At 40.0% G+C, this 27,585-nt stretch overlaps 1 protein-coding gene across 6 annotated transcripts in view; it reads left to right on the top strand.

Moving 5' to 3' along the window:
- Positions 1–27,585, top strand: part of B3GNTL1 (UDP-GlcNAc:betaGal beta-1,3-N-acetylglucosaminyltransferase like 1) — a 104,512-nt gene that overhangs the window by 70,293 nt on the left and 6,634 nt on the right. For 5 of the 6 annotated variants that reach the window (XM_015645614.3, XM_033518806.1, XM_033518807.1 and 2 more), the window contains 5 exons: positions 911–1,006; positions 9,186–9,310; positions 17,003–17,138; positions 25,716–25,784; positions 26,926–27,000. In XM_015645614.3, the coding sequence (XP_015501100.1) occupies positions 911–1,006; positions 9,186–9,310; positions 17,003–17,138; positions 25,716–25,784; positions 26,926–27,000 (501 nt within the window). Of the gene's footprint in view, positions 1–910; positions 1,007–9,185; positions 9,311–17,002; positions 17,139–19,760; positions 19,898–25,715; positions 25,785–26,925; positions 27,001–27,585 lie in introns of those variants that run through there. The other variant, XM_015645617.3, reaches the window with a different exon arrangement.

The raw sequence follows: 27,585 nt of genomic DNA, 5'->3' as shown, positions 1-27,585 counted from the left end.
AGCAGGCACAAGCTCCTGCCTTCTCTTTGCACATTGTGTTTGACAAGTTCACTCTCCTCTTTGCCTGGATACTTCATCTTGTGCTAAAAGAAAGAACCAGTTTACCTCCTGTAATCCACTTTCTGGCTTATTTCACAGTTGTATTTACAACAAGTTTGTTTAAAGCTTCAAAGACCCATTTGTATAGTTCTTGGCTGTCACAAATGAAGAGATGAACTTAATAGTTACTCCCTTTTCTCTACTTAAAGCTCTTCCTTTCCAACAACCTTTTATTGTAGGTACCCCTGGGTAGCAAATCCACAGTACTCAGGTAATGTTTAAAACAAATTGCATTTTACTTGTCCAAGCTTGATTAGGATTTAAGTGTCTTTGGCAGAAATAAAAGATCAGAAATAAAAGATGGTGTAAAGCTCTGAGGTAAATGAAAGTTCATACTTAATATATAAGTAAGGAATATAAAGGAATATAAATGTAAGGAATATAAAATGGAAAAAAAGAAAAAGCAGTGCTTAGCAATCTTTCAGTTTAAGAACTTGAACTTCCCATGATTCTTCTCAATTACTTCACTTCCATACCAAATAAAGAGCCAACTCCAGTATAATACTCTAAATTTGGAAAAATGTTTTAAGTACTCTGCCTGTGTTGGAGCTTGGGAGAAAAGAGAAGGTCATGGAATATGAAGCAGGAACCAGACTCACCTTTTGGGCTGTGGTACCTGGGAGGTTCTGGTACAAATGCATTTCCAACACTTAGCACCTGCTAAATTTCCAGCTCTTGCTCTTCTCAGTGCTTGAAATCACTGAAGGTTATCCACAGGTATAATTTCAGGTGAATGTGTAAGGTCTGCTTTGCTCCTCAGCAGCTGCTGGGTTTGACATTTTGTTAACTGATGGATTTCCCTCTTTCCTAGGTGTTCACCTCCCATGGGCCTACTGTGATCATGCCAACCTGGTTCTGCTCTCGAGAATGGTTTTTTCACGTGGGAAGATTTGATGAGGGTGGAAAGGTGAGTGGTGCAGGTGATCTGTAGTCCAGGAGCCATCTCTTTGTTTAACAGCTTCTGAAAGCTCTCTGCCTCTCTTATTAAGGAACAATAGAGAAGGGGTATAGATGAAAAGTGAGCTCTAAAAACACCTGGGTCATACAATTTTTTTTAAAAGAACAGCCTCCAATCAACCAAAGTTTGGGAATAACCTTGGTGAGGGAAGGACCTACCTGAGATCAACACTGTAATATATCTATTGTGTCAGCAAACCTGGAAAAATGCAAGGTTTCAGATATACAAGCTCCTCTTGGGTCCCTGGAATAGATGCTAAAAAAAGGTGGGGCCATAGTTTTGTTATGAACTATCCCTGCAAGGTGAGGTAGGCTGCTGACAGAGGTTGGGAGGGAAGAAAAGTGCAGAATGGCAGTGAGATAAAAGTACATTTACCTAAGGGGGAAGGTTTGTATCCCTCAGAGGAAAACAGAAGGGCCATAAAACCATTACCAGTAGAACTCATTTATCCACCTGCCTCATGTCCTCTTGTCAATCTTAGTTCTTGTGCTTGTCCTTGGAAGATTTTAGGTAGCTTCTCCTCAAAGATCAGGGCTGAGAGGTTGCAAATTAAATACCTTTGGTCTCAGAAGTGTTCCATCCCTGACAGTTAGGTTCTTTGTCTTTATGAATTTCCTTTATGAGTTCAATTGGATTGCTTTAAGCTCCTCAGCATGTTTATGGTATAAAATCCATGGATTTCTGTTAGCAGTATTTATTGTGGCAGTTGAAATATGTTGACAAATAGTTCTAATTTATACACATTTGAATCCATTTTGTGTGGTTTGGTTCTGAGAGATTTTGCTTCCAGTGGTTTTGGTGAATTTTAGGGCTAAAATGGGTGGTTCTGATTATTTTTTTAAAAAAAGCTTTCATTTATTAGCACTCTAAAAAAATCTGCTAAGGCTATTTCCTATTTTATTATTTAAACTACAACAGATGATTATTTTTATAGCTTTTAAATGAAGCCCTTCAGTGCCATGCAGTGTGTGTATATATATACATGTGTATGTATGTATGAGTATATACAAATATTATTCTTTGGGCTGCCAAAAAATTATAAGTAGACAGCAGGCAGAGAACTGAACTGTTTATAGCAGTGAAAAGATTTGCCCACATGGTGGGTGAGTGGAAGAGCTGGGAATGGTGCCTGGCTCCCAATACAATCTACACTTGCTGACCCATGCTCTTTATTTCTTTTTTATTATTATTTCTTATCATTGTATTTTCACTCTCTGAAGGATGTTTGACTTCTTGAGCGTTGTTAGTAAGCTCCAGAAAGCAAGCAAGTTAAAGCAGCAGCAACAATAGAACAGCAAGCCTAATGATAAAGTTCAAGAGGTTAAGCTAAATAGACTATTGTTCTGTGCTTTTTGCTTTTCATTTTGGCTTTTTTTCCTCCTTCTTTTGTTTTTATGAGTTGGGTTTTTTCTGTTTTGCTCTCTCTGTGTAATTGTGTAGGAACTATGCCACTGCTTATTCAGCTGTAGTACACTGACAGTCTTAATCCTGATGATTTTCCAGCCACAATGCATGATATGTCCTTCTAGTTTGAAGAATTACCAGTGATAAGCTGAACATATTGTTTGTCCCTATTGTGAAGTGTCCAACATGTCCAAGCTCAGACTCTGGCTGATGCAGAGGACCTTCAGAAAAATACCCTATGAACAGGACAGATCTGAACAAAGCAGTGAAGTCAAACCTTTGTCTTCTGTGGGTTTAGAGGACAGAAAATCAAGTCTTAAATCTTCAGCATTTAGTGTTACAAAGTATTTAGCATTGCTCTAACTCGTTCATTTTCATTTGAAAGGAATCCCTTTAAGGCAAAGAAAGTTTTCCTCTGTGTATCAGCAGAGCTGAGAATACTCTGCAGGGTCTCATCCCTGTGTGTATGTTGTGACCTGAGCCAGGATCTGTGTTAATCTGATCACTTCCATCTCCATTTTTGAGTTAGTGTTTATTAATGGGACTTGTGATTGTCATACTGCTGAAAGTAAACACAGGAACAGGCCAACAAATCTCCATGTTTTCTCTGTTTGCTATACTATTTCTTGCCAAAAAGCTGCATTTCTCATTTGAAATTAAATCCAAACACCTGTTCTTCATATTTCAGTGCTTAGGAAAAAAATTGAGGATAATCCTTCCATGGGAGAAATTGTGATTTGATGTTTATGGTGACAGAGTGGGTGGATGGATAAAATACAAATAGATGTGCTATGGTGTAATCCTTTTTTTATTTCAGGTGGATATGTATGTCTCTCTCAGCCATTCAGGCTTTAGATGAAACAGGTTTTTTTCAATTTTTTTAAAATTTAAATTAAGTTCTTTGTGATTGAGATCTGCAGTTGTTGGAAGTGTATTCCTTTTAGGTCCAAAAAAATAGTATCTTCATAAATAAATACAGTCTCTAAGGACCTGACAGGTTTGTTTTATATATATTAATTAACTAAAATGGTAGAGGTTTTATTTATGCACTCTCTGGTAAATGATAATTGAAGCAGGAGTACTGAGAAGATTGTAGCAAGCTCTGATGAGTTCTGAGACTGAGATAATACAATGGAAGGGGTCACAAGCCTAGAAAGTAAAATTCAAATAGTATCCCCTGCTGGAAGAAGAGTCACGTGATGAACCATATTTTTTACTTACTTTTTTTAGGAATCTAAAAATAAAATTAATCTTTTAAGCAGTTTTTGATAAAGAGTGCAGTACTTCCTTATGGAAAGAAGTAGCTGCACTTCACTAAACCCTCCAGAACTCCCATTTGACACTTAGTGTGTGACATTACCATGGGTGGCTTTGCTGCTGGAGTTTTTGGTGTCTCCTAATAAGTAGCACCATTGTTAAAAAGTAATAACCGTGCCCAAAAGCATCACAAAAAATTGTGCTGAGGAAAAAAATGCCCATGCTCTGGTCTAATGTGAAAAGCAGATTTTGAAGCTGGATCATCTGTTGGAGTGGGGAACTCCCCAGTCGTGTGCAGTGGGAGAGAGGAGCCTGTTATTAGTGAAGAAAAGTTATTTTTTCATGTGTCTGACAGAAGTGCTGAGTACAAGGAGAGCTGAATAAAAGATCATTGCTGCTCTGCAGGCTCCACTCCATGCAAGGGTGGAAAATTGCAGTCTTGGCTCTCTCCAGGCAGAATTACTCTTGACATCACAACTGTTACATGCCAAACTTGTCTCTTTCTCTAGGATTTTACCACAACTTGGTTCCAAATTTCCTGTCACCCCTGTGTTTATCCTTCCTTTTTAAGTGTATGAAAACTGAAAATGGAGTGACAGCCTTAAAGTTCTGAGCTAATCTCAAAGTGTAAACAGGGGGAAATTATTCTTAATGAGCCCCAGATGGAATCGTGCATTGTAAACCACCAGCCTTTCTGAATACAAACTGTGCCTCCAAACAAAGTGTCTGGAGCTCAGTTTCATTCTATTTTTGTGATAAAAGGTCACAAAAAACACGAACTGAGGAGGTGTCAAAATATCCTTTTGAGCACAGGAGGCTGAAGGCCATGGTGTAAAGCTCTGAGGTAAATGTAGCTGTTAGGCACTCACTGATGCAATTTTCCATGTTTCTCTGCCAGAGCACACAAATGTCATTCCCTTCAGAAAGGCAAGTGGTTACAATAATGCCTGAGAGGTAAAAGGCTAAGTAGGATTTTGGTTTTTTGGAACATGAATTAAAATACTGTCAGGCTGTCAAATAACCTATCAAGATGCTTTGGGGAAAATTGGGGTAAAATATAGGCACTACTGGGTTTTTTTTTTTGTTTGGTTTTGGCTTGAAATAGTTAAGGCTGAACAGAGATCAATATTTGATCTAAAAAGCAGAGAAAAAGTGGTGGAGCCAGTGATTAATTACACTTAGAAGCTATTTGAAAATTCACCCCATACCCCATGTCTAATTATATTTTCCGCTAGTCTGTTATTAAATATCATTTACAATTTACCACCTCCCTTCCATTTGACTTCCCCATAATCTTTGTTTAACTGCATTTCTCTGTGCCAAGACATTTGGTTGAAAGCAAGCTTTTGGAGTTTCCTTTAACCTGTTATTTCCCAAACAATGAAATAAATGCTTATGGGCTCCAGGTCCTATAATCAAAGCAAAATGATGGAAAGCCATGATTTGGATGAGAGCCAAGAAATGAAGGGACAGATATGTGGAAAGGGAGACTTAAGAATATCTTGGCTAATCCTGTAGAAAAGCTATTAATAGCTGTTTAGTTCTTTCCATTCACCAATTTTAGGCTCCTCTGAGGAATTAAAGTGATTTTTTCTGTCCATCAGTTACCCTGACAGTGCTGACTGGTTTACAAAATACGTACCAATCTACATCCCAGTTTTCCTTGATGCCTCTGATCAAAAGGGAGGACCAAGCTTTCCCAAACCTGGAGGCTTTTTTCCCATGTGGTTTGATGTCTCTCCTGTCTTGTTTGTCTTTGCTGTTTATTCTAAGTGCATGTATTCATGAAGTATAATGGTAGATCTCCCATTTCCTCCAGTCAGACTTCTCTGCACAGGCTAAATCTCCACTGGTTGTGCTCACAAGGATCTGCCACCTCTGGCAGAGTGCCTGTGAACTGGGAGAGGGCAGGGAATCAAATGTGACTGAGACAAGGTTGAGATGGATAAATCTACATTCACATCTCTGCAATGGTAGAGATGGATGGGGAAGCTGGGACAGATTGATTCTCTGGCAGAATCACTCTTATCTATTTGGTTTAGCAGTGAAAGTCAGCTTGTATATTTATTTATATTATTTATATTTACATTCATTTATTTTTATTTATATTTTATATTATATATTTTATATATGTCTCTACAGCCCTGTGGTGGTTTCTGTCCAAATGAAGGATGAGGGACCAAATGAAAGGACTGTTGTCAGCCTGGAGTGCTGCTGTTGGTCATCCCAGGGCTACAGCATGAGCTCACCAGGGGTTAATGGTTACAGCATTACACAGGGCATCACTTACATTAAAACTCCTCCAAAAATTGCTGATCGTCCCTACTGATGCTCCTCATCATTACTGATGGTGGAGGTGCAGGAGTTGTAGCCAGAATTGCTCGTTGGGAGATGCTTGAACCTCGTGGAAAAATGTTGAGGTCGCTGCAGTTGGAGCACAGTGTGATGCCAGGAGTGAGAACAGCAAGAGAAGGATCATAAATAATTTAGTTTGGTCCCTGAACCAGGAGTTACTTTGATTCAAGACAGGGTTCTGACAGCCCATGGTGTATAAAAAAATCAGTCCCCTCATCTGTACAACCATCAGCACAGCAAGCAGTACCTGCCCAAAATACTGGGTCAACAGCAACCCTTCCCCTGTTCAGTGGGAATGTGGTTTTGCATTTGGCTGGTTAGAGCAGAGCTGGGGCAGGCTGTGCTTTTCTCTGGGAGCTGTAATTAGTTTATCCCTTTTTGCAGCAGAGGATGTGGGGTTGGGATTTGCCTATAATGTGGAAAATTCTGCATGTAGTCCAGTAACATGTAAACTGTGCAATTTAATTGTATTTATTATTGCTGAAAGCTATTGATGTGGTAGCCTATTGCTGAAATGCTGGGTTAGTAATTGAGACTTTTAGCTATGGATATTAATTTTCAAAAAATACATTAAAATATCCCTTTAGTGGTTAAACAGCTTTTTCTTTCAAAGATGTGTTGTTTCACAAAGATTCCTGGTGTTTAAAATGCCATCTGGATCCAATAATAGATCTCAACTGGGAAGGAACTCTGGTATTGCAGCAAACTTACACGCTCAAGAGCCTTAGGAAGTCCCATCCCTGCAGGATCCATAACACAGTCAACATCTTTCCTCTGAAAAATGCGTGGCAGTGCTGCTCCTTTGTAATGTGAGAGGCCACTGCTGAGCAGTACAAGGCACCTGCTCCTTCCTAGGGCTGGGTGCACTTTATTCCAGAGCATTTCTGGCAGTTCAAGGAAAGCAAAAGAGCCCTTGGAACCAAACAGTGTTTGGAAAGATCCTTTTACTTCTGCAGTAACTCTTCTTAAATATACATCTTAATGGTTGTCTTGAATAATGTCAATGCTTACCCAAAAGAGAAGGAATTGCTGAGATGGGTATGACATAATCATAGATCTCAATCAAAATCTGACTCCTGCAGCAAGCTGATACCTGCTGCACTTGTGCCATGAGACATGGTCTAGTGTGTGACCAGAAAAGAGAAAAAGGTTTAAACTTTGCTGCTGGCTCAGTATTTCCCTTAAAGTCCACAATAAGGAAAATATAGAAACGGCTACAAGATAAATGGAAAGAAATTGATTTTGTTTTTTTCTTGTATTCTTGGTGACTGTGGTTGCTAGCTGCCACTCCAGCTTCTCCCAGATTTCTTTTGTGGCTTTCAAAGTAGGTTCACATAAAGCATGGATTGTATGAACTTGTCTAAAAGTTTTCTTCTGCATTGCAGCTCTTAAAGCAGAAGTCAGAGAAATGTCTGCAAAGAACCAATATCTGCAGATGAGCTGCCCTTCGTGGGCCAGAGCAGAATCCATTTAATTCCCAGTGAGGGAGCGTGGCCCAAATCAGTGTCACACATGAATCAGAGCGAGGGCTGGAGCTGCAGAGTCCAGAGCTTGACTGGATTCTGATTTCTCCCAAGATAAACATGTCCAGCTGAGTGTTTTGGAGCTGTTTTCCAGCGTTCAGAGATTTTTTTGTCTCATTTCTCTTCCACTCCCACACCCCTCTGGCTACTCAGCCTGGTGAACTGTCTTGCTCTCATAACTAGAGGGCCAGTCCAGCACTTTAATTATAGAATCTCATTTTCTTAATTATGGAAGAAACTCAGAAGCTGTAGTAATAGGGAAAAATTTCAATTAATATTTTTTTTTAACTTGTACTCTTATTATTTTTCTGTGTTGAAATAGAATGGTCAAAATTGAGGTTGAGGTTTATGACCTGGTTATTCATATGTGTGATATTGTCCACAGAAAGAAATGTATTTCAATCTCTTCACCTTCTTTTCCTTCTCAATTTTGTCATGTTATCTTTCAGCTTTTTATTAAGCTACACTTAAATATTTTCTTTGACCCACCTGGTTCTATAAAAGGGAGTTTTTTAGTCTGGTAAAAACCATGTGACCTTTAAAACACTGTATTTCTGGAAATATCTGTATTTAAACATGAAAAGATGAAATGTTCTAGTATTTCAAGATGCTGTAGCTTTGCAAAATATAAATAAACACTACTTTTTTTACCCTCTGTGCAGGGCTTTAAAGGTGGGTTTATGCTTTCATATGCCACAAAATGGAATTGTGTGCTATAATTGCCCTTCTGACACTGCATCACTTGCATGAAAATTCTCTGATTTTTAAGTGGAAAATGTTGAAATGATTGTGAAATCCCTCATTTTTCCTAGAGCTTGCTAGATCCATAATTGCAGGAGCTTTTATCCTGTAGCATTTCCAGCAGAGTGGGTGCAATCCCGTAAGGGTGAATGTACCATGGAAGGAAATTTCAAGAAAAAAAATAATTTTCAGATGTTGCCTCATTCTGAGGTTGCCTTTATTGCAGTTTTTATTGAAGTCTGTCATTATGGGGCCTGAGTCACCTTTCCTATTTGTATGACAGCCAGAGAAAGGAGAATTCCAGTAAAATGAGAAAAAAAAAAACCTTCTCAAGTCACTTTTCAGTCCTTTTCAGTATAATCTATTTGGTTACATGGAACTTTAGGCTGCACAAGCTGTTTAGCAGCTGGGTTTCTTCTCCTTATGGATTCACTTGCACCAAGCTTGAGATCCCTGTCAAAATGAGATGATGTTGATTTTTCCACCTCTTCTCTTGCAGTCAGCTGCACTTCATTTTTAAATAGCACTGATCATTCAGCAGCATTAGCTGCATTTATTTCATGACCCATTAGAGAAGTTCATTGGGACATACACAAATAATTATTATTATTATAGAGTCAGAGATGGGCTTGGGTTGGAAGGGAACTTAAAGATTTTCTTGATCTTTACCAGATTGCTCCAAGCTCCATCCAACCTGGCCTTGGACACTTCCAGGGATGGGGAATCCACACCTTCCCTGAGCAAGAAGTATTTCTGAATAACAATCCTGCTGAATATTCATTTGGCAAAAAAACCAAACATCTTCAGATGTAACTGAATACTGATATAATAACTGTTTTCTGTTGCAGGGTGTCCCAGAGGATTTGTTGTTTTTTTATGAACATCTCAAGAAGGGTGGTGGAGTCTTTCGAGTGAACCATTGCCTCCTGCTCTACCGCTACCACCCCCAGGCTGAGACCCACTCTGTCCTAGAGTAAGCTGTGGTTTCTTGGAGAATTTAAAAGTTGGTTTTGTCTTGGATCATAGCAGCAGAGATGGTGAAATTGCATTGGGGATTTCATTAGGGTTTTTAATATGTAATATACGAGGGTTTCATTCTCATGGTTTTTGCCATATGAACCATAATGTAAAAGGTATTTTTGATTTCAAAATCAACTGCCTCGATACTAAAAAGTAAACAGAAACTTGTAATACCAACAAAAACACTCTTTTGAAAAAAAAAAAGAACCAGACCAAAACCAAACCTTTAATCTGATAATGTGCTGTCTTTACATATATTATTTTCTTATTTTAAAGGGTCTAAACCACCAAAATCAGATAATGAGGTTTGAAAAATCCCTGAGGATGTTTAGGAATAATTATCTCAGGTGCTTCCTTGAAGGTGCCTTTGTTGCCTGTTGCCTTTCCTGGGCTGCTCAGCCCCTAAACAAGATATTAAATTGCTGATTCCTCTACATGCTGCAAGCTGAGCCAAAGCTGTTCCTTTCCCTCATGCACTGACATTAATAAAAAATTACATGGGCTGTGCTGTCCTTTAGGAATCCCATGCCAGAATCACAGTGGTAATTAAGTAAACTGTTTTCTTACTGATTAATGATGTAAGTACACTTTTCAGTCAGTCCTGGTTTTATGGCTTTGTAAAACTGAACGTTCCTGTGTACATTTTTGTTGTCCATCCCTGTATTGTATTGCTGTACATAGCAAAATTCATACATATATACAAAAATACACTGTAAAACAAGTAAGTCCCATAGACAGCACACTCATGGTTAATGTCACTACAGATCTTTAGAAATACATATAAATGTGCTTATCTATATAAAATCATTTAACTCTGAAAAGGTCATTCAAGCAAATAGTACATACGATTTTGATTTTGCAAACAAGCATGAGATAAATTATTTTATCCATGTTGAAATGTAAGGATTTTTTTGGTTTTTTTTCCTTTTTAGCTGTGTGATCCTTTTGGCAGTTAGTGACCAACTTTTCAGCCACACATTATGAGATGCTAAGAACTCTTGGAAGCCTTTTGCTTCTATCTGTGGGAAAGCATCTAATTCTTGGAAATTAATTTGTTTTGAATTTACTGCAAGCTGTTGCTTATTCAGATCTCCAAGGTTGTGTGGCACAAGCACCCTGAATTACAGCATCCTGGGGGAATGTGGAAATGCTGTGAGCTGTTTCAGATGTGTGGGGTGCGTGTCCAAATTGGCGCCTCTCTTGTCTCATTCTAAGAAATCAGAGTCTGCTTTTCCTCTTGGCTTCCTGCTGGTACTACTGGGGATGATGTTTGGTGTGACTTTCCAAACACGAGGTTGTGCAACAGCTCTTTGGCCTGGCTCGTTCCCTTGTTTGTTGCCCGATTTGGGAAGGGTTGCCCGGAGTTTGTGCCTGGAGACCGAAGTGCACGTTGAGTAAAGGAGATTAATGGACTCATCTCAAAGGTTTATCATTTAAATTGGGTCTTCCCTAATTTTGCTCTTGGTCATTCCACACTTTATAATGCATATTCTGGCTTTTCTAGCAGCCTTTTTCTTTATATATTATGTTTTGTTCAGAATTTTCTGGGGTGTTTTGCCTTTTGCCATTGGCCCAGGTCATCTTTTAATTTTGGGTTGCTTTAGATCTGCATTTGGAAGTAGTAGCTCACCATCCAAATTAATAACTTGTCTCAGATCAAAATGATGTTTGTAGTAAAGTTGATTTTTTTTTTAAAACACTACATGCCTAGTTTCAGTCTTAAAAACCATAAAATGGTGTTTTTATGCAAAGGTGCATCATTCATTCTTTTCAGCAGTCACTTGTAGCCTGTGATGGTTTCAGTTTATGTGGGTGTCTTTAAGAGCCTTCTAGGGGGAAAGAAGCCTCATTGCATTTTCAGACCTCCTAAAATATATATAAAATTACTTGGCAAGTGACATTTGGTTCTTTTATTTTTAGTTAGTATGTATAATTGTAAACATTCATGTGCTTTAGGTCACTTCCTATGATTAGTATCCTTCTGGAACAAATATCTGGAGTTGAGAATATCTGTGAAGCAGGAAACTAAATCTTATTTGCATTCTCCCTTACCCTGGAGGCATCAGTCTGCATTATTAAATGTTTTGGGTGCATGACAGAATCTGCATGAAGTTCAGTGTCTGTATTAGATTGCATTAGGTGCATGCAGAAATATGAATGTGCTCATTGTCATTTCATCCACAGTCTGTGATGGATACCTACTGGATTTTGAGAAACTTCTCTTCAGCTAGGAATTCACAACATGAAATCCCACTTTTCATATCTCTTTGATCTAAATCACTTTATTTGGTGTTGTATCCTAGGGCTGTGCGTACTCAGTGCTGCACGGCCACATTAAATTGATGTGAGACCATATCAGAGTTGGCTTTAGAGTGAGGAATACTGCAGCAAGAAAGTCTAATGTGTAATAAAAACATTTTAAAATTCACAGATTTTTATCTTGCCAAAGGGGAGAGAAAGGAATTGTATATACAACAATACCTCACTGCAAGATGAAAGTGAGCTTGGAGTGAAGTGAGCAATAAAAAATTGCACTTGTCTTTAGGTAGTGCTGCTCATGAAGACAGGTGGTTGGGGCATGCAGCTAATCCTTGGAGCAGTTTACAGGTTTTTAGTCAAGGCAGATTTAATACATGTGGAAAATAAGGTTTTGCAGACCTTCTGTCTAAGATCCAGGCAATTCCCTTTTACACAGAAAAGGTGAAGTGCACCTTCAGTAATTTCAGATCCCCTGTGCTCAGAACAAGGATGATATTGCTCTGCAGAAATAAGCAGAATTACATAATCTATTGAAAACATCTGGCTTCAGGCTCTGGAAGCTTCCACTGTCATCTGAGTGAAGAGGAACAGGAATTAGAGTGAAGCACACATTTGGCTGTTTCAGAGGTGCTCTGAGGCCAGGTCTCAGATCTGTGGTGAGCACAGGAATGCCTCCTTCATTTCCTGCACAAACACAACCAAAAACAGGCAGGACAGGGGAGTAGCCTAACATATTCCTGTAGAGCTGAAATTAAGATGAGGTCAACTTCATTTTTATCTTCTACGCTTGCATTTGGCACTTCAATTAAACATGGAAACTAATGACCTCATTAGATTCTTGAAAAGTAGATGCCATTAACATTGATAGTCTCTGTCTCTCTTAATAAGCCTTTCATGAAAAATAGGCCACAATGCAAACCATGCCTCAGCTAATGACCCATGACCTGAAGATGAACTCAGACATTAATAGAACCTATTAACAGTGTAAATGTAATAACTCAGTGGGACGATATAGTCCAGCAATTAATAAGTTCACACGAAGTTCAACAGAACAACAACAGTGAAAAAAATCAGTTTATTCACCAGTATGGCCAAGGTTCAAAAACAATTTATTTCTGAATTTCCTGTGGATGGTGAGGGCCTTGAATTCTGCATGCAACCCTGGCTGTAAGGGATGGGTTTTTTCAGCTCTTACTGTGATGTTCTCAGTTCCTCAATCTCTGGTTTATGGATTAGGTGAGGTTCACCTATCATACAGAACTCTCTTACCCTGCCATCAATAAAAAAGGCCCTGGAAGAGGCCGTTCACTTGGGCAGCTCCTCTTCCTGCCTGGTGTTACCTGAGCACTGTGCAGGGCCAGCACAGGGAGAAAAGGTCAGATTTATGGATCTATAGTATTTCTGAGCATGGCAATCGATGCCTCAAATTCCAGTACTGTTCAGGATGTTGGGCTTGTATTTCTGCATTGCTCAAGTACTTGTACATCTGTCTTTGCTCTGTGGATTCACTTATGTGGCCTCACTGGAGGAAGGAGGGGAAAGGCAGTGCAACAATATGGCGAGGTTTGACTGAGCTCAGACATTAAATCATGTTGCTTTTATTGTCACATTATCTTTCATTTCAAAATAGGAGTAGAGCAGATGTTTCTTGACTCCTGTATTCAGTCAGTAGGTCACCACACATTTTTAACAGAGCTCCATTGTTGCATTACTTGGGTGGATGGTCTGCTAATAACTACTTGGGGCTGAGGAACACACGGCGTAGTCATTCTCACCCTCTGCATGAATACCCTCGTTTCACTCCTGCAGAATTTTGGCTCCTCTTCTTCCTCCCAGGCTCCGTAACTGCTGAGCATTGAGGGGCCATGGCAAGTGAGATCTTAGGAAAATCATGTAAGCCTCAAAAATGACATTTCAAGTGGAAATACTTCTAACGTTTCTTTTACAAAGTTGTGACAACAAAGTGAAAGCCATGGGGGAAATAATAAATTTCAAGACTTAGGGTCAAGAAAGAGTTTTGGATGTGGGAACAAATTTGTACAGTGAGAAGAATTTTGTCCCACCTTCTGTCTGAGGAAAATCTTGTGACCTGAACACAGGCTTGGACATGGTACTAAAGGCTGCTGCAAATTGCTTACTCTCATCTTTTCTGAGATGGGTAGGAAAAGCTGTCTTGATTTGGGGGGGATGCAGAATAATAACCCCTCCTAGGTTTTGCTGGTGGCTGTGAATATGTAATAACTCATAATCTGAAAATAGCTGTGAGAATCATCTCGGAGCAGTGGTTTGTACAACTTCTAGATCGTTTCAGGCAATTTCTTTAATTACCCTTTGCATGTTGCTACAGCTCCTGTCTGGTGCACCTGCACTGGCTCGTGAAGGATGGGAAAATGGCATTCCCTTATCCCTCGAGGCAGGAATCCCAGTTATCTATTCTGGAAACATCAAAAAATGTGGCAAATTAGGTGAAGCGGAAACCTGAAGGGAATAACCGAAACTCTCTCCTCTGACACCTGTAAGCTCCCTTTTGCCCCAGCGTGTGGGATTGTTTGTGCAGAGTGAGTTCTCACAAAGATGAAGCCTTGTGAGTGCCACTCTAAAAGCTCAGTCACAAATTCTCCCCTCAGTTCTGTGTTTATCTGATTGCTTGCACTGTTAAAAGTATTTCAGGGTTAACTCAAGGCTTCAAAGTGTTTGATATAACTTAATTTTTTCACTGAAAACACACAGTATGGAGGTGTGAGCTTCAAATGCTTTTCTGTGGGCATTGTCATAAGAATGCCTCATAGTGATGCAAGCAAAAAAATCCCAGCTGCTGGGTATATTGGCTTTGTTTTTACAACCCACAGTACACATATAAGAAAGTTTTTTATTGGTGTTAAGTGAAGCTGTCTGACAATATTCTTGTGGTTGAACAACAGCCCAATTAATTTGGAGTTTAATACCTTTTATTTTGGAGTGCAGTTCTCTTGCAAGCTTTCCCCACTTGCATTTCCACTATAACATTGATAGGTGAGATGTCAGTAAATCTGCTTCAGTCTGAAATCTTCACAAGTGCTTAACACTGAGATTTGCTCTGATTGAATTTTACCTCAGCAGGGACTCCTGTGCCACTGAGGCTCTCATGGCCTAGACAGCAACCAGGAACTGTCTGAAAGAGCCTGGACATCAATCTCCATGAAAATAAAAACATCTTTTATAAGCCTGGGGGTAGATGGCAGTGTTTACACCACACCTAGAAATTAAGTAGAAGTTCTTTTCCATACCTTGTAAGGCTGCCTGGTTTTTTACTTTAGCTTTCTTAATATTGCAAACTCAAGTGGAAAAGAAACTTGCCAGTGTCACTCAAGCCAACAGAACAGATTCTGCAGTTCCTTTGGAATGTAATACAGTGTTATCCTTCTGAAGTCACATTTCAAAGGAAAATCACTTTTAAAGCCTTTCCATTTATGTGCAAAGCAATAATCTTCCTTTTTAGAAGAGCGCAGAAGCTCTAAAATGTCTAGTAAAGTGATCCTGCTAAAATACTTGACCTTCATATTTTGCTCCTTAAGCTTCTCTTCTGGGAATACAGTATGCTGTCATGAGCATGGAAAAAGGCAAGTGTCAAAGGATGCCAGCAGCAGTTAAAGCTTTGCAGCAGGAATGCATCTTGTGGTTGCTTTAGAAGAGATTTTTGATCAAATCCAATCATTTCTTTTCCTTCATTTGAAATGCTGGTGCAGAGCCACAATCCTTGAAAGTGTGGGGAAATTTTATTTGTGCACGAGGTTTTTCCAAGTTATCACACATTCAGTGATGAAGTGCTGAGCAGGATCTGGCTGTGCTGAAGGGAAGGGGAAGTCACTGGGTCCTGTGAGGGCTGTGTGGTCTTCAGAACATAACTTGGGGCTGTGAAAGAATGATGCAAATAAGCAAATGGAAATCCCCATTTGGATTGCCTTAAATAAGGAGACACCATGAGGGGTTCATCAGAATTTCCTGGGAAAGAAGGTTACAGCTCAAGGTGCTTTAGTCAATAGATGTAGGTTAGGGAGATTCATTCGTCAAATTGAGAAAAATCAATTTATTCTCTCTTACAATTAATAATTCTGAGGTGGGTTCCTCATTAATGAATATTAAATGAATGCTGGAAACAAAGCATATGTTTCTAACAGCAGGCAGTTTTCTGTAATCCAAGATAAATGTTGTACTCTTAAGTATCACATTGCAGGGTAGGGCACACACAAACATGAAAAAAGCTGTAGTTGTCCAAGTGGATTTGCCAGTTGGGAGAAATGAACAAACTGCTTTCCTTGACATTGTTTTCTCTTTCTGAGAACCTGTTTTGAACTTGTTGAAGATGTCAGCAGATCTTCAGTATCTAAGGCTGTTGGATGGGCCCTTGCTGTGGATGGTTCCAGAGCTGTGGGATTTGTCATTTGGTATTTGTGTCACCCTTGTTTACCTCAGCCACCTGGCTTAATTATGCTCTAGAAGTTACCCCAAAGATGAGGACTTAAAGGTGTAATTGCACACAGACCTCTGCCAGTTGGCTTTTTTCCTAAAGCATGTTTTAAAAAGTTCTATGAGGCATGCTGTGTTTTAGAAGGAAAAAATAAACCCCACTGCTTTTTGTTCCTGGAAATGCAGTTTCTTACGAAAGTTGCCTCCAAATAAAGGGACAGTCACATTTGTGTCATTGCTGAATAACAACTGGGAACTTTTACAGTTAAATCTGTGTGATTTGGTGTGAAATGTGTGTGTGTGCAGGCTGGGCAGTGTGAATGCTGTGCCAGGGGGGTTTGGGTGGGACTGGGCAGTGCTGGGGTTGTTGCTGGAGGGAGTCACTGATGCAGAGCTTTGTCACTGCTGTGCTGGAGGCTCAGCCAAGTACCACACTGGAAATGCATTTATGCTCTGGGGCTGGGGGCAAGCTGGACTTCAAAATCTGTGAGATTCCAGCTCCACATCAGCCAGGGAGAATGGTCCCATGGGCAGATGGAGCAGGAGGAGCTCAGCTTGGGTTTAGGAGATGCTTTGCCTGTGTCACTGCAGGGTTCTAGAGCAGCTCACAGGTGAGTAAAGGTGTGGGAAAGGTTGAATTTCATTACCACAGCTGCAGCTTTTCATATTCTTGTGATCTGGGAGGGTTCTTGAAAATACAAGCTGTTTAGCTACTGCTTCCTATCTATCTGAATGGTTTTTGTCTGAGAATTTCCACAGAATTTCTTTTCTATATTTCCCTGAGAAATTTCCAGTCTAATGTTTTGATGGGATTTTTTTTGTATTACATGAATCACTTTGGTCAGGTTTACATGTAGGTGAGTGTGGACATGTGCATATAGGTCTATAATAATGCTAAGTGTTTTGGGGGTCAAAATCTGCCTTTTTTCCAACTCTCCAGGGGAACCATCTGGAATCACCGAGTCAGGTTTCTTGAGGACAGAGTCCTGAGCTCCTGGACATCATTCACCATTTGGAATGCTGGCAAGCAAGGCAAGAAGCTCTACAGAAGCTTGTCACCAGCTAATCAGAAAAAGGTGAGCTGGAAAGTAACATTTGTACAAACTCACTTCTTTCTTCATATTCCCCCATGATACTTCTCATCTAACTCAGCAAAATTATTGTAAGATATTTTGTCCCCAGGTTGATAATTAATATAAATTGGGGCAATTCTCAATATTCTGTGTGATGAATTTCTTCTTTTAAAATGCCATGATATTTTATTTCTGCTAAGCCCAGCAGAGACACAGCTGCAGTAGGCAGGTACTCAGGGTGAGTAGAGCAACCCTTTATTTGGGTTGTATGGTACTGAACTGCCTTATCCAGGGTCATCCATACCTGTGTAATATTTGCCCAGTTCCAAAGTGGATACTGGACACATCCCTGGTCACTGTGACTCCCTTTGGAAAGCTTGATTGCCAAAAACAAGGGTTTGGTGTGGGCTGAAAGGGTGAGTAGAAACTGCTGGATGTGACTGTCCCATTCACAGTCAGCTGAAAATGCTTGTATTTGGCAGATATTTCTCAGGATAGATTTGCCCAAGAGTCTAAATACCTTATTTTTATAGCATTTTCTTGTGTGCAATTACTTTGTGTTAGATAAAGGCTTTAGGGTAATGTCAAATGGCTGTTTTGTATAAAGAGCCACAGAACATTCATTTTATTGCTGCATGTGTTTTTCTTTTCTTAAGAATATGGATGGGAAGACAAAATGACAAATACATATAAAAACCTGATTAATGTTGTGGCCCTCAGACCACACACATCTAAAAAAAATAGAAGACATTTGTGTACACATAGTTAGAATTACTGAATAGGCATGGGAGACTCTGAGGCAGTAAAGGTACAAAGCAAAAACTGAACTGAATTTTCTGCTTGATATTCCAGTGCCATTCCAGTGCCATCCCTCAGTCATTGCCATCACGTGGCTGTGGGTGAGCTGTGTGAAAAGACATGAAATGCTATGAATCAGTTGCTTTGTTCAGAGAGGACAGCCCTGTCCATTAAATATGATTTTATCTTGGTCATGCAGTGCAGGTTGTACAAGATTTTGGGGGGTTTATGGAAATATTCTCTTTCCTTGCTGTTTGCTGAGCTCCTTTGGAATTTCACTGACTGGCTGTGGCCACTGGGCTGACACTCAGCAACCACTGTGCCTCTCCCTCCTTAAAATTAGGAAAATTAGACAATTAATTCCAAGGGAAGGGATGGCAGCTTGTCTGGTAGATTTTTGAGGTGTTACAGAAGAAAATAGACCATGTTGGTTTTGTAGTGCTGTCTCACCATCTCAGGTGTTGGGATTTTGGTTGGTTTGGTTTTCTGGCTGTTTTTTTGTACCAAACCAAAATGGAAATTGGTGCTAAGACAGAGCCTCAGGCTCTGGGTACATCTGCCACCTCCACTCCAGTTCAACACAGAGCGACAACTTAAAGATGTCACAGCAGAGGGGATACAAAAGGCAAGAGGAAGCCAATATTGTTGGGGATTTGCCACTTTCCTGCCCAAGACCTCAAGCCCAGCTCCTTTCCTGGGGAATGAGCTCCATGCCCTGCTGACCTTCCCAGAACATTTGCTTTGGCACTGCTCAGCCTGGGACACTGCTCTGCTTCTGTCAAGGTTACACTTGCACATATTGCAGCATGGTTTGGTTGGATATAAAAATTCTGCACTGAGCATTAACCCCTGAGTCACTGGGTTCAGCAAACCCACTGCCAGATGCAGTTGCACAAGCCAAGTGTGGCTCAGTTTGCACAGGTACTGCTGAAAACTGCTGTAAAATGCAGGCACAGTGATCCTTAACACCCTGTACAGAACAATCAAACCATCCCCTCAGTCTGATGTGTTGTCTGAAGTATTCAGGGGCCTTCTCAGACGCAAAGATAAATCACTTCAGAAAAGGATTTGTGTCATCCTAGGTGAGAGTAGAGGCTTTTGGATGGTTGATTTCTGATTAAATCAGTGTTCTCTGTAGTAATTAAAGCACTAGTTTTATATATCTGTTCACAATTATGATTGGCACTGTAACTTCCTAGCTTTTCCAAAAGTGAGATCCCAAATCTATCCATCTCAGCCAGAATTGAAACTTAAATGATGTTCTCGTGTTTCCTATCAGTCACTGGCACAGAGCTCTTGAAATAGGGAAAACATCTCACTCCAGGAGCTGTTCAAAGAATTATGCTGCTGGAGTTTCAGAAAATAAATTAATATAATTTGCAGTAGGTAATTCATGGCAGTTTTCATTTTATTCCAAATGAATAACAGTAAAAGGCCAGTAGAGAAACTCCACATTATACTTTTCCTCAAAAACCCTTCAGGTATTTTGTGACTAATCTCTTTCCAAAGACTCTAAAATCCCATATGAAGAAAGGTTGTAAATAGTTATTGTTTCATCCTTTCCAGTCCTGAAAACAATAAAATGCTTTTCCTGTCTCACCCTTTACAACCAACTTAACAAGATTTAAGCTTTCATATATTCTGTTAATTATGAGAACACCAGAGATTTTGTATCAGTTTGAATCTGCAAGTGGAATCTCTGAATGAAGACCCTGAAATATGATTTCATCAATTATGCAAATCACCTTTAAAACATAAATTCAAAAGCCCCTTAGGGTAAAAGATGATGTATTACCTCCATATAATTGCCATTTTCTCCTCTTGAAGGTCCAGTTGTGTAAAACAGTGTGATTTTAAAAAGTCCAATACCTTTGGAAGTGCAGGTGAGATTGCCAAAGTTAGCTGTATAATTTAACTAAGATTGAACTAAAGATATGTATGCTTTATTTATTAATTTATTATGACAATTAGATTCTAATTATTATATCATTATTACATTATATATAATAACCACGATGACAATTATAGTTTATTTATAGATATAAAAATATCTTAAAGTATAAAACCAACTAAAATTAAGTTTAGACAGAATATAGCTGTCTAAACTTAGTTTTAGTTGGTTTTATACTTTAAGTCAGTTTAGGCTTCTGAAAAATTCAGCTATGCTCTGTTTGACTTTTATTGAGATGCAGAATTCCATCAGATGTCCTGACTGACTTTGGGCTGGAGTGTGGAGTCACTGCAGGTTTGTTTTCTCAACTGGCACCAAGTACCTGTAGAAAATTTGGGACACATACTCCTAGAATAAATAATAACCCCCCCAAAAAAACCTACCACATACAGCTTGTATTATTTTATAATTTTGAGAAAAACCTGGACTCTGCTAAATCCTCAGGAAGTTAATTAAATAATTTGAATTGTCAGGCTTAGGGTGTGTAAGAAAACATGTTTTTCAAAGAAAAGAATGTCTCTAGTATTTTTAGAACCTGGTAAACAAAGCAATTGCATTTCTTATGCTGACAGGGTCTTTGTGGGATGTTTGAAAAGCCCAGCTCTGCCCTGTGCCAAAGAGCTTTGTTTCTTAGAAAACAAAATTCAGGCAATTCCAGGAAGCAGCAGTCTGTCTATGTTCATACTCACTAACAAATGATTACTTTAGTTTGTTTGGAAAACAGTGTGAATGTGAATTATGGTTATGGTAAAAGAGAAAAGGACACCTCAGCAATTCTCCCTTTTCCCTCAGCCATCTGTAGGTGAATATTAAAATGATGCTTTGTCTCCAAAGGAGTCAGGCAAAAATCCAAGGCTCAGTATTTCTGCTAAACAGCAACACATGAAAAAAAATATTCCACTAGTAGATTTTTTTATGAATTAATTACCATGATCTCAGTATTCTTAGGGAAATTCTGCTTCCTGGCTGTCCCCTTCTTGAGTCACACTGCTGACAGTGGTTCAGTATTAGCATTTCTGCAAGAATGAAGTCAAACAGACCTTTTTTTGTTTAAAACACATCCGTTGTGTCTATAATTTGCAGCTGAAGATGGAAACCAAATGTTTTTGGGATGCTCCATGTGCCTGGAGGGTTTCTGAGCTGTCTTGTCTGCTCTTTTATTCTCCATCAAACTTTAGCTAAAAGAAGAACTTCAGCATTAACATTTTGTGTCATTTCCGATGGCTGAAAATAGCGTTCCAGTGGCTCATGGAGAAGCAGGGGAAAGGACCAAATGATCATCAGCTCATCAGTGGGCTGGGAACAGTGCTTGTACACAGCCAGGCCATGCCATTCCTCTCTCACAACCCTGTCTGCTGGTGGCAAACAGAAAAAGTAGTTTGAAGGCCCTTTTCCCATTTCCAAAATCATCCACTGGTTTCCCTTTGCCTTTTTCCACAAGCAGCATCACCAAACTTTATGTTGCAGCTCTGGGCCTTCAGCTCATTCCCACAGCCAAGGAGAGCTCAAGTTTTGTAGCATTTTAACCATTCTAAAAGTGTGTGAGTGGCACCATCAGAGCCTGGAGTGGGGACATGAAACATGAATAAAGGGGAGAATATTACACCCACCTTGACAGTGGAATGACAGTGTGAAAGGAAGTTTAACTTTAAGGAAGTTAAATAGTTATCTATTTAAACTTGCATTGTAATGCTCTCAGTTACTTTGTTTTGACATGAATGGCCAAAATTGATTTTGCTTTTGCAGAGATGTATATTAACATGCTCCCAAGGCTTTCTACAAGCTTCAATGAAAGAATTATAAATAGGAGAATTAAAGAGGGTTCAGTAGAAGTTTAAAACAGATGGGATGTGGAGGGAATGCAGCAGGGAAGATCTGCTCAGTAAGATTTTGTGGGGTTTGCAGGTTGTCTCTTTGAAGGGGACTCTGAGAAAACCAGCTGATGTTATGAGGAGGGAGAAGTCACAGCGTGCAGGTGACCATTTATTGAAAGGGTTTTCCAGTTTTCTGTCAGGTTCTGCTCAGTTATTGACTCTCCCATGTGAAACTTGCCTCTCATGTCCTTCCAGCTCAAAGGGACCTGGAGAATGTGCTGATGACAGGTTGTTGCTTTCTGTAAAATGGCTGTTACAGACCCAAAGCAAACCACAGGTGAAAATAAGATAGGGGAATAAAATCCTGTGAAAACCATTCACCATAAAAGGACATCATTAAGCTGATGAAATCTTTCAGTTTTTCCATTATGAAATCTGAGTGGAATGGGAAGTGTGAGGAAACATTCTCTGCAGCAGCCAAGCAGTCACACAGGAAACAAACAATTAAATTGTTGTGTAATCACAGCAGAGCTCAAACAGGCAGGTAGTCCCAGCTGCACCCCAAGGCACTCTTCTGTCATTCCTGATCCTTCCTTCCCAGGTTGGGCACTGGAGAAGGATCTGCTGCCCATTAATCCCCTTTTCCCCAGGGAGGTCTGATAGCGCCAGCCTGGCCCTGCAGAGCCCCTGTGTTTATTAGGAAGAGCCAGCCAGAGAAGGGCTTTTATCTTCCTCAAAAGTGTCTTCCCCTAGCAGAGGTTGTGTCTGAGTAAATCTCTTATCTTTCAAGCTATGTAAACTTTCTCTTAAGAGGGAGAAGGCGATTTCTCCTTTTCCCCTTACACCACTGTTAATGGAAGTTGCAATTCATATTTATAATGACTTACAGTAGTTCCATAGCTTGCCTCTAGCAGATACCCAGCTGTCTCCCCCAGTTCTGAGCTGAGAGAATTAGCAGTGTTCATTCCTTTGGCAATTTTGTAATTGTGCAGATTTTTATACAAGTGATGTTCAGAACAAAAACATGGAATAATTCATATATTTTAGTAACATTGAAGTGTGATCTGAGGACTCAGAGATACTGTCAGAGGTATTGCTAAAGAGTAATTTTGCTAAAAGGGGGGTGGGGGGAAGTAAATTGAGACTCCTTCATGGCTTTATAAATTGATGGTTTCTCACAGGGAGGCAGGAGTTCATGTGTGGATAGATGTTCTTCATAAAAGCTACAAGAAAGAAGCCCATTAATGCAGGAAAATAAATAGGTGTCTCTGGGTTTATCCTGATAGTGTATAAAGTAAACAACTCCCATAAGCCTGATGTCCTGACTTCTCCTTACAGGATAAACAACTGTGCCCAAGTCCTGTATTTAGACTCCAAACATAGCTTTGCTTTAATTGGAAAATAAATAGTTTGTGTCAGAAAAATAGTTGACTTCCATTTTGGCCACCCACATGGTGTGCAGTCTGCAGAAAAATCACCCATTCAAGTCTGACCTGTTTTATTCTGCTGTAAATACCAGATCTAAGCTGCCTGAATCACTGAGAATTACACAGGGAAATACCTCAGTGATAACAAAAATGGGTTTGAGTTCTTTCCATCTTCCAAAGGAAGTTTGTCACAGACTCACCTGTGATATTTTTTTCACAGAGGGGTTTTGTGTGGGTGGCAAAAGGACAGAGTTTTCTACCCCCAGAAATTGAAGTGATGGCCCAGGGTGAGAGAGAGGGTTAGAATTAATGGCAATTTAGTGATACAAGAAGTGGCTTTGGAGAGAAACTGTTTACAGGGGGATGCAGTGACAGGACAAGGAGAAATGGTTTTAAACTGACTGAGATTGGATATTAGAAAGGAATTGATTCATGCTGAGAAGTTCAGGCACCAGTCAGGGGTTTCTGTTAACTGGGTGAAAACACACTGAGGGTGAACAGTTTTTTCTGTTGTTTTTTGGGTTTTTTTGAGACTTTCTAACAGATCTTGCAGCTGAATTCTCAGTTACTGAGAGAAAAGTATAAATAGAATTTCCTTGTGTCATAAGTTTTGGTGGTTTATTTTGGGTTTTATTATCTATAAGAGCATAAGCAGCTCCAAAAATAGCTTAATTTATTGGACAGTAAGTCAACATATTGAACTGTATTTGTTCCTAGAACTCTGCTGGGTTGACACTGAAGGCACATCCTGCTAAATACTGTTTATTATGATCACAGCTTCTAGGACAGTAAAACAAAAGTGGCAGAACTGAGATTTGCTGAATATTGGAGAATTTTAAAGGTGGTTAGCACAGAATGAAGAGAATACAGCCAGGGAACTTCTCTTCCCACAGTGACTTCATCTGCTCACATATTTATAGATCTGTGTGAGAACACATCCACACCATCTGATTTTCCAGCTACAACAAAGCATTGCAGTGGGCATGGAAATAGGATGAAAAGAGTATTAATCTGTGAAAGAGCTGTTTGTGTGTGTTAATCTAAGCCAGCTGCACCAGCCACAAACACCTTGTACAGTGTCCAGCACCTTCCTGAATTCCCTCCTTCCTTTCCATTTCCATTCCAGTGCTGACACAGGGTTAAAGTCAGTGCAATCCCTGCATCAGGATCACCCAGAGCAAATTCTGGATGTGCCCATGATGTGATTCCTCACTCACACAGCCCCACTGTGGAAATTCTGTGTTTCCTTAAGGTTCTGTTCTTCCTTTGGTGCCTGTTTTTCAGCCACCTCTTCTCCAGGTCTCAGGTCTCTGAGGGGTTCCAAGGACTGGCCCTGCCCACCCCTCCAGTTTCTCAGTCCATTTTCCTCATTGCTTGGGCCACTGGTGCTTTGCAGCCTTATTTGCAGTCCCTTGATGCTTTTGTTTGCATTCTCTTGCCATTGATGTTTTTAATGAAGGAAGTGATATTATGGTATTAGAAAAAAAGTGTTTCCCTCTAGACAAACAGAATGAGGTCACTTTAGGTAAAAGAAAACCATCTTAATCACAGGAAGAAAATGTGTGAGAGAGATTTTAGACATGGAAAGCTAGCCAGCTTTTTCAGCCTTCTCTAACTCAGTAAATTAATAAACAGCTGTTTGGCTTTTCAGATTTTCTCAGCAGTAAGTGTTGTTAATCAATTTTTAATGGAGCAATTAAAAAGATATGAAAGCTGCTATCCAGCTTTCACCAGAATAATTGATTTCTGTATGACCTTAACTATCTCAAGTGTTCTGCTTCAGCATAAGAGCTCAATGTAGATAATATGAATAGATCCAATGGAAGTCAAAGGAAAACATAGCCATGTTTATTTTAAAAAATCTTGCAAGATGTTCCTGGCAACCTAGTGGCTCAAAAATAAAGCCACTGTGTATTTTAGATGGCAGGCATTTATTCTGCCTGCATATTTATGAGGAATGCAAATAAAAACCCATCTGAAATATCTGGCACCTAGGGCTGCAAATAATGCTTTCATAACTCTAGTAAGAATAAGCAAAGCAAAGTAGTAATTATTTGTGTTTATAAACATCAGATCTGCTGAACTTTTCAGTTGAAAAATTCAAGTCCATAACCATAGGAATTCCCAAATCTGGTGTGCTGTGCCCTGGAACTGAGGCTGCTATTGCAGAGCACCCAAAGCAGTGGTGCAGCACCACGGCCCTGAGGTGTCTGGGGGTGCAGTCCATGCTTGGGCTGGACAAGAGAGGTTTTTATTCCATCTCATCTTGGGTTTTAGTGGAAGTGCCCAAACGAGGAGATGGTCTCTGGTTGAGTTTACTCCCTGAGGATGGGGTTGGTGCTGCTCCTTTGCAGTCAGTGACTTAGATCAGAGTGTGCTCATAGACAACTGCAGAATTTCTCAACTCCTTAAGATGCACAAAGGATTTAAGATCTTAAGATACAGAAAGGATTTAATAAGGGTTTAAGCTCCAAAGGAGGCCCAGGGTGCTCTACCCCATTCCTGTGTCCATTCCCATGCCTGCAGCTCTGCTCACAGATACATTTCAGGTGAAATGCTGCTATTGAAACATTCTGCTTCTCTTTACCAGGTAACTGCATTTTGTGATGTCGATGAAAAGAAAATAACAAAAGGATTCTACACTTATGAGGAATCTGAGGTGAGTTATAACCATTGCATTCTTTATTGGGATCTAGAAGTGTCCTGGGGAATGTGATGAAGGAATTTGTCACTGATCTTGTATGTTGTGTAGCAGCTCATTTTGGTAAAGAGGCCGTGACAGAAGATTGGAAGGCTGGGAATGGACACTGGAATGCAAACTGGAGCCAGGGCTGTCAGCTTCACACTCAGTCAAGTCAGTTTAGAAAGACAAAAATACTTATTCTGAAAGGATTCTGATGATGGGGTGAAAATCTTCACTGACAGGTTTGTCTTCTGAATGGGAGCAGAATTTAGTTTATGATGGATAATGGGAAAGGAACCCTCAAAATTAAAAGTTTTCCAGCAAGTTATCTTGTGAATCAGATTACCCTCAGTTTGCCAGGGATAAGGTATCTGGGAAGGAGGGACAGCTTGTGCTTAGCCTGGAGTAGCTGTTCAATTCTCTGCTGGGAAAACATGAAGTGCTTTGAGCTGCATGGAAGCAACTGGGAGTCAGCATTTCACTGCCCAGCAGTTCAGCAATATGTCAGTATGACTGACACAGACCCTGGGCTTTCATCTTCCTAGAACAAACCCATTTTCTCAGATCTGCTGTAAAGAAGATTGTCCTGCAACTGTTGTGAATCCTTAGAAAATCCTGCAGCTTGGCTCCATGGTGAAGTCCCAGTTGACCATAAGCCCTCTGACAATTCCCAGCAGCAGGAAAAGCTCCTCCTCTGTCTCTGCTCTTGTGCCTGCTCTGAGGGCACAGTGAGCTCATGAAAATGGCAAAAAATTAACCAAAAAAAAGAAGGAACATCGTTTGTTACAGGATGGGCTATTGAAGCTGCACACCTTGATATCAGATCACAGAGGGAATTGTTTGGGAAAGGGCTGGAAGTGGAGTTTGGAGGTGAGGAGGAAGCAGTGGAGCAGTGAGAGCTGCTCCTCTCTGCAGCAGGAAGCTCCAAACTCAGATCTGGTGTCACTTTCACACAATTGCACTGAAATGTGATGGGCACTGAAACAACACACAGACAATGAGCAGGGTCTCTTTAGCATCATGGTTCAACATACTTTTTTCCCCTTTTAGAGTTCAGCAGCTCCTAAAACCAAGCTAGCAAGTAAACTGAATTCTTCTGTACCCCTTCTTCCTGCAGGAGAGACCAAAACCCAAAATTCCTGTGTGTCACTTCAGGGACGCCACTCCGCCCTTTGTGATCTGTGTGAAGCTGGTGAGTTCCACCTTTGGCTTCATGAGCTGCACTTGCTCCTTAGGAAAATGAGTTTCTATTTATTCTAAGATGCTTTTCTCAAAAACTTTTGCTTTACAGTTGAATGGCTTTTTTTTTAATCAAACTGATTGCACAAGGTATTTTGGGATTTAAATCAGTATTGGGTAAAATTAAGAATAAGAAAAGGGAGAGCTTCTGTGAAGGAGCTGAGTCTGTTGAACTTCCTTGCCCAATACCAAAAATACCCCAATGAGCACATGCACTCAGCCTCCTTTGGGCCAAGTATTTTGCAGCCCCATGGCAAAGGCTTTCTTTTAAATCAGACCTTAAAAGCCATTTTCTGTATCTGATTGTGGTAACTTAATTCAGCTGGTTTAATTGCCCTGATAATATAATTAGAAGATGATAACCAGCAGTTCTGCTGCTGCTATAACACAGAAGCTTTAAAATAGCAAACACATTGCAGTGGTGAGCACCAATAAAAACCCCTCTGACAGCAGCTAAAACCTGCAGCTCCACACAACACTGACATCCTAAGGCTGTGCTGGATCTCTTCTCCTCTGAACCTCCTCTCCTCTGCTCCAG

Source organism: Parus major, chromosome 18 (genome assembly GCF_001522545.3).
Source record: "Parus major isolate Abel chromosome 18, Parus_major1.1, whole genome shotgun sequence".
Lineage (NCBI taxonomy): Eukaryota > Metazoa > Chordata > Aves > Passeriformes > Paridae > Parus > Parus major.
This window is presented reverse-complemented; position numbering and strand designations above follow the sequence as displayed.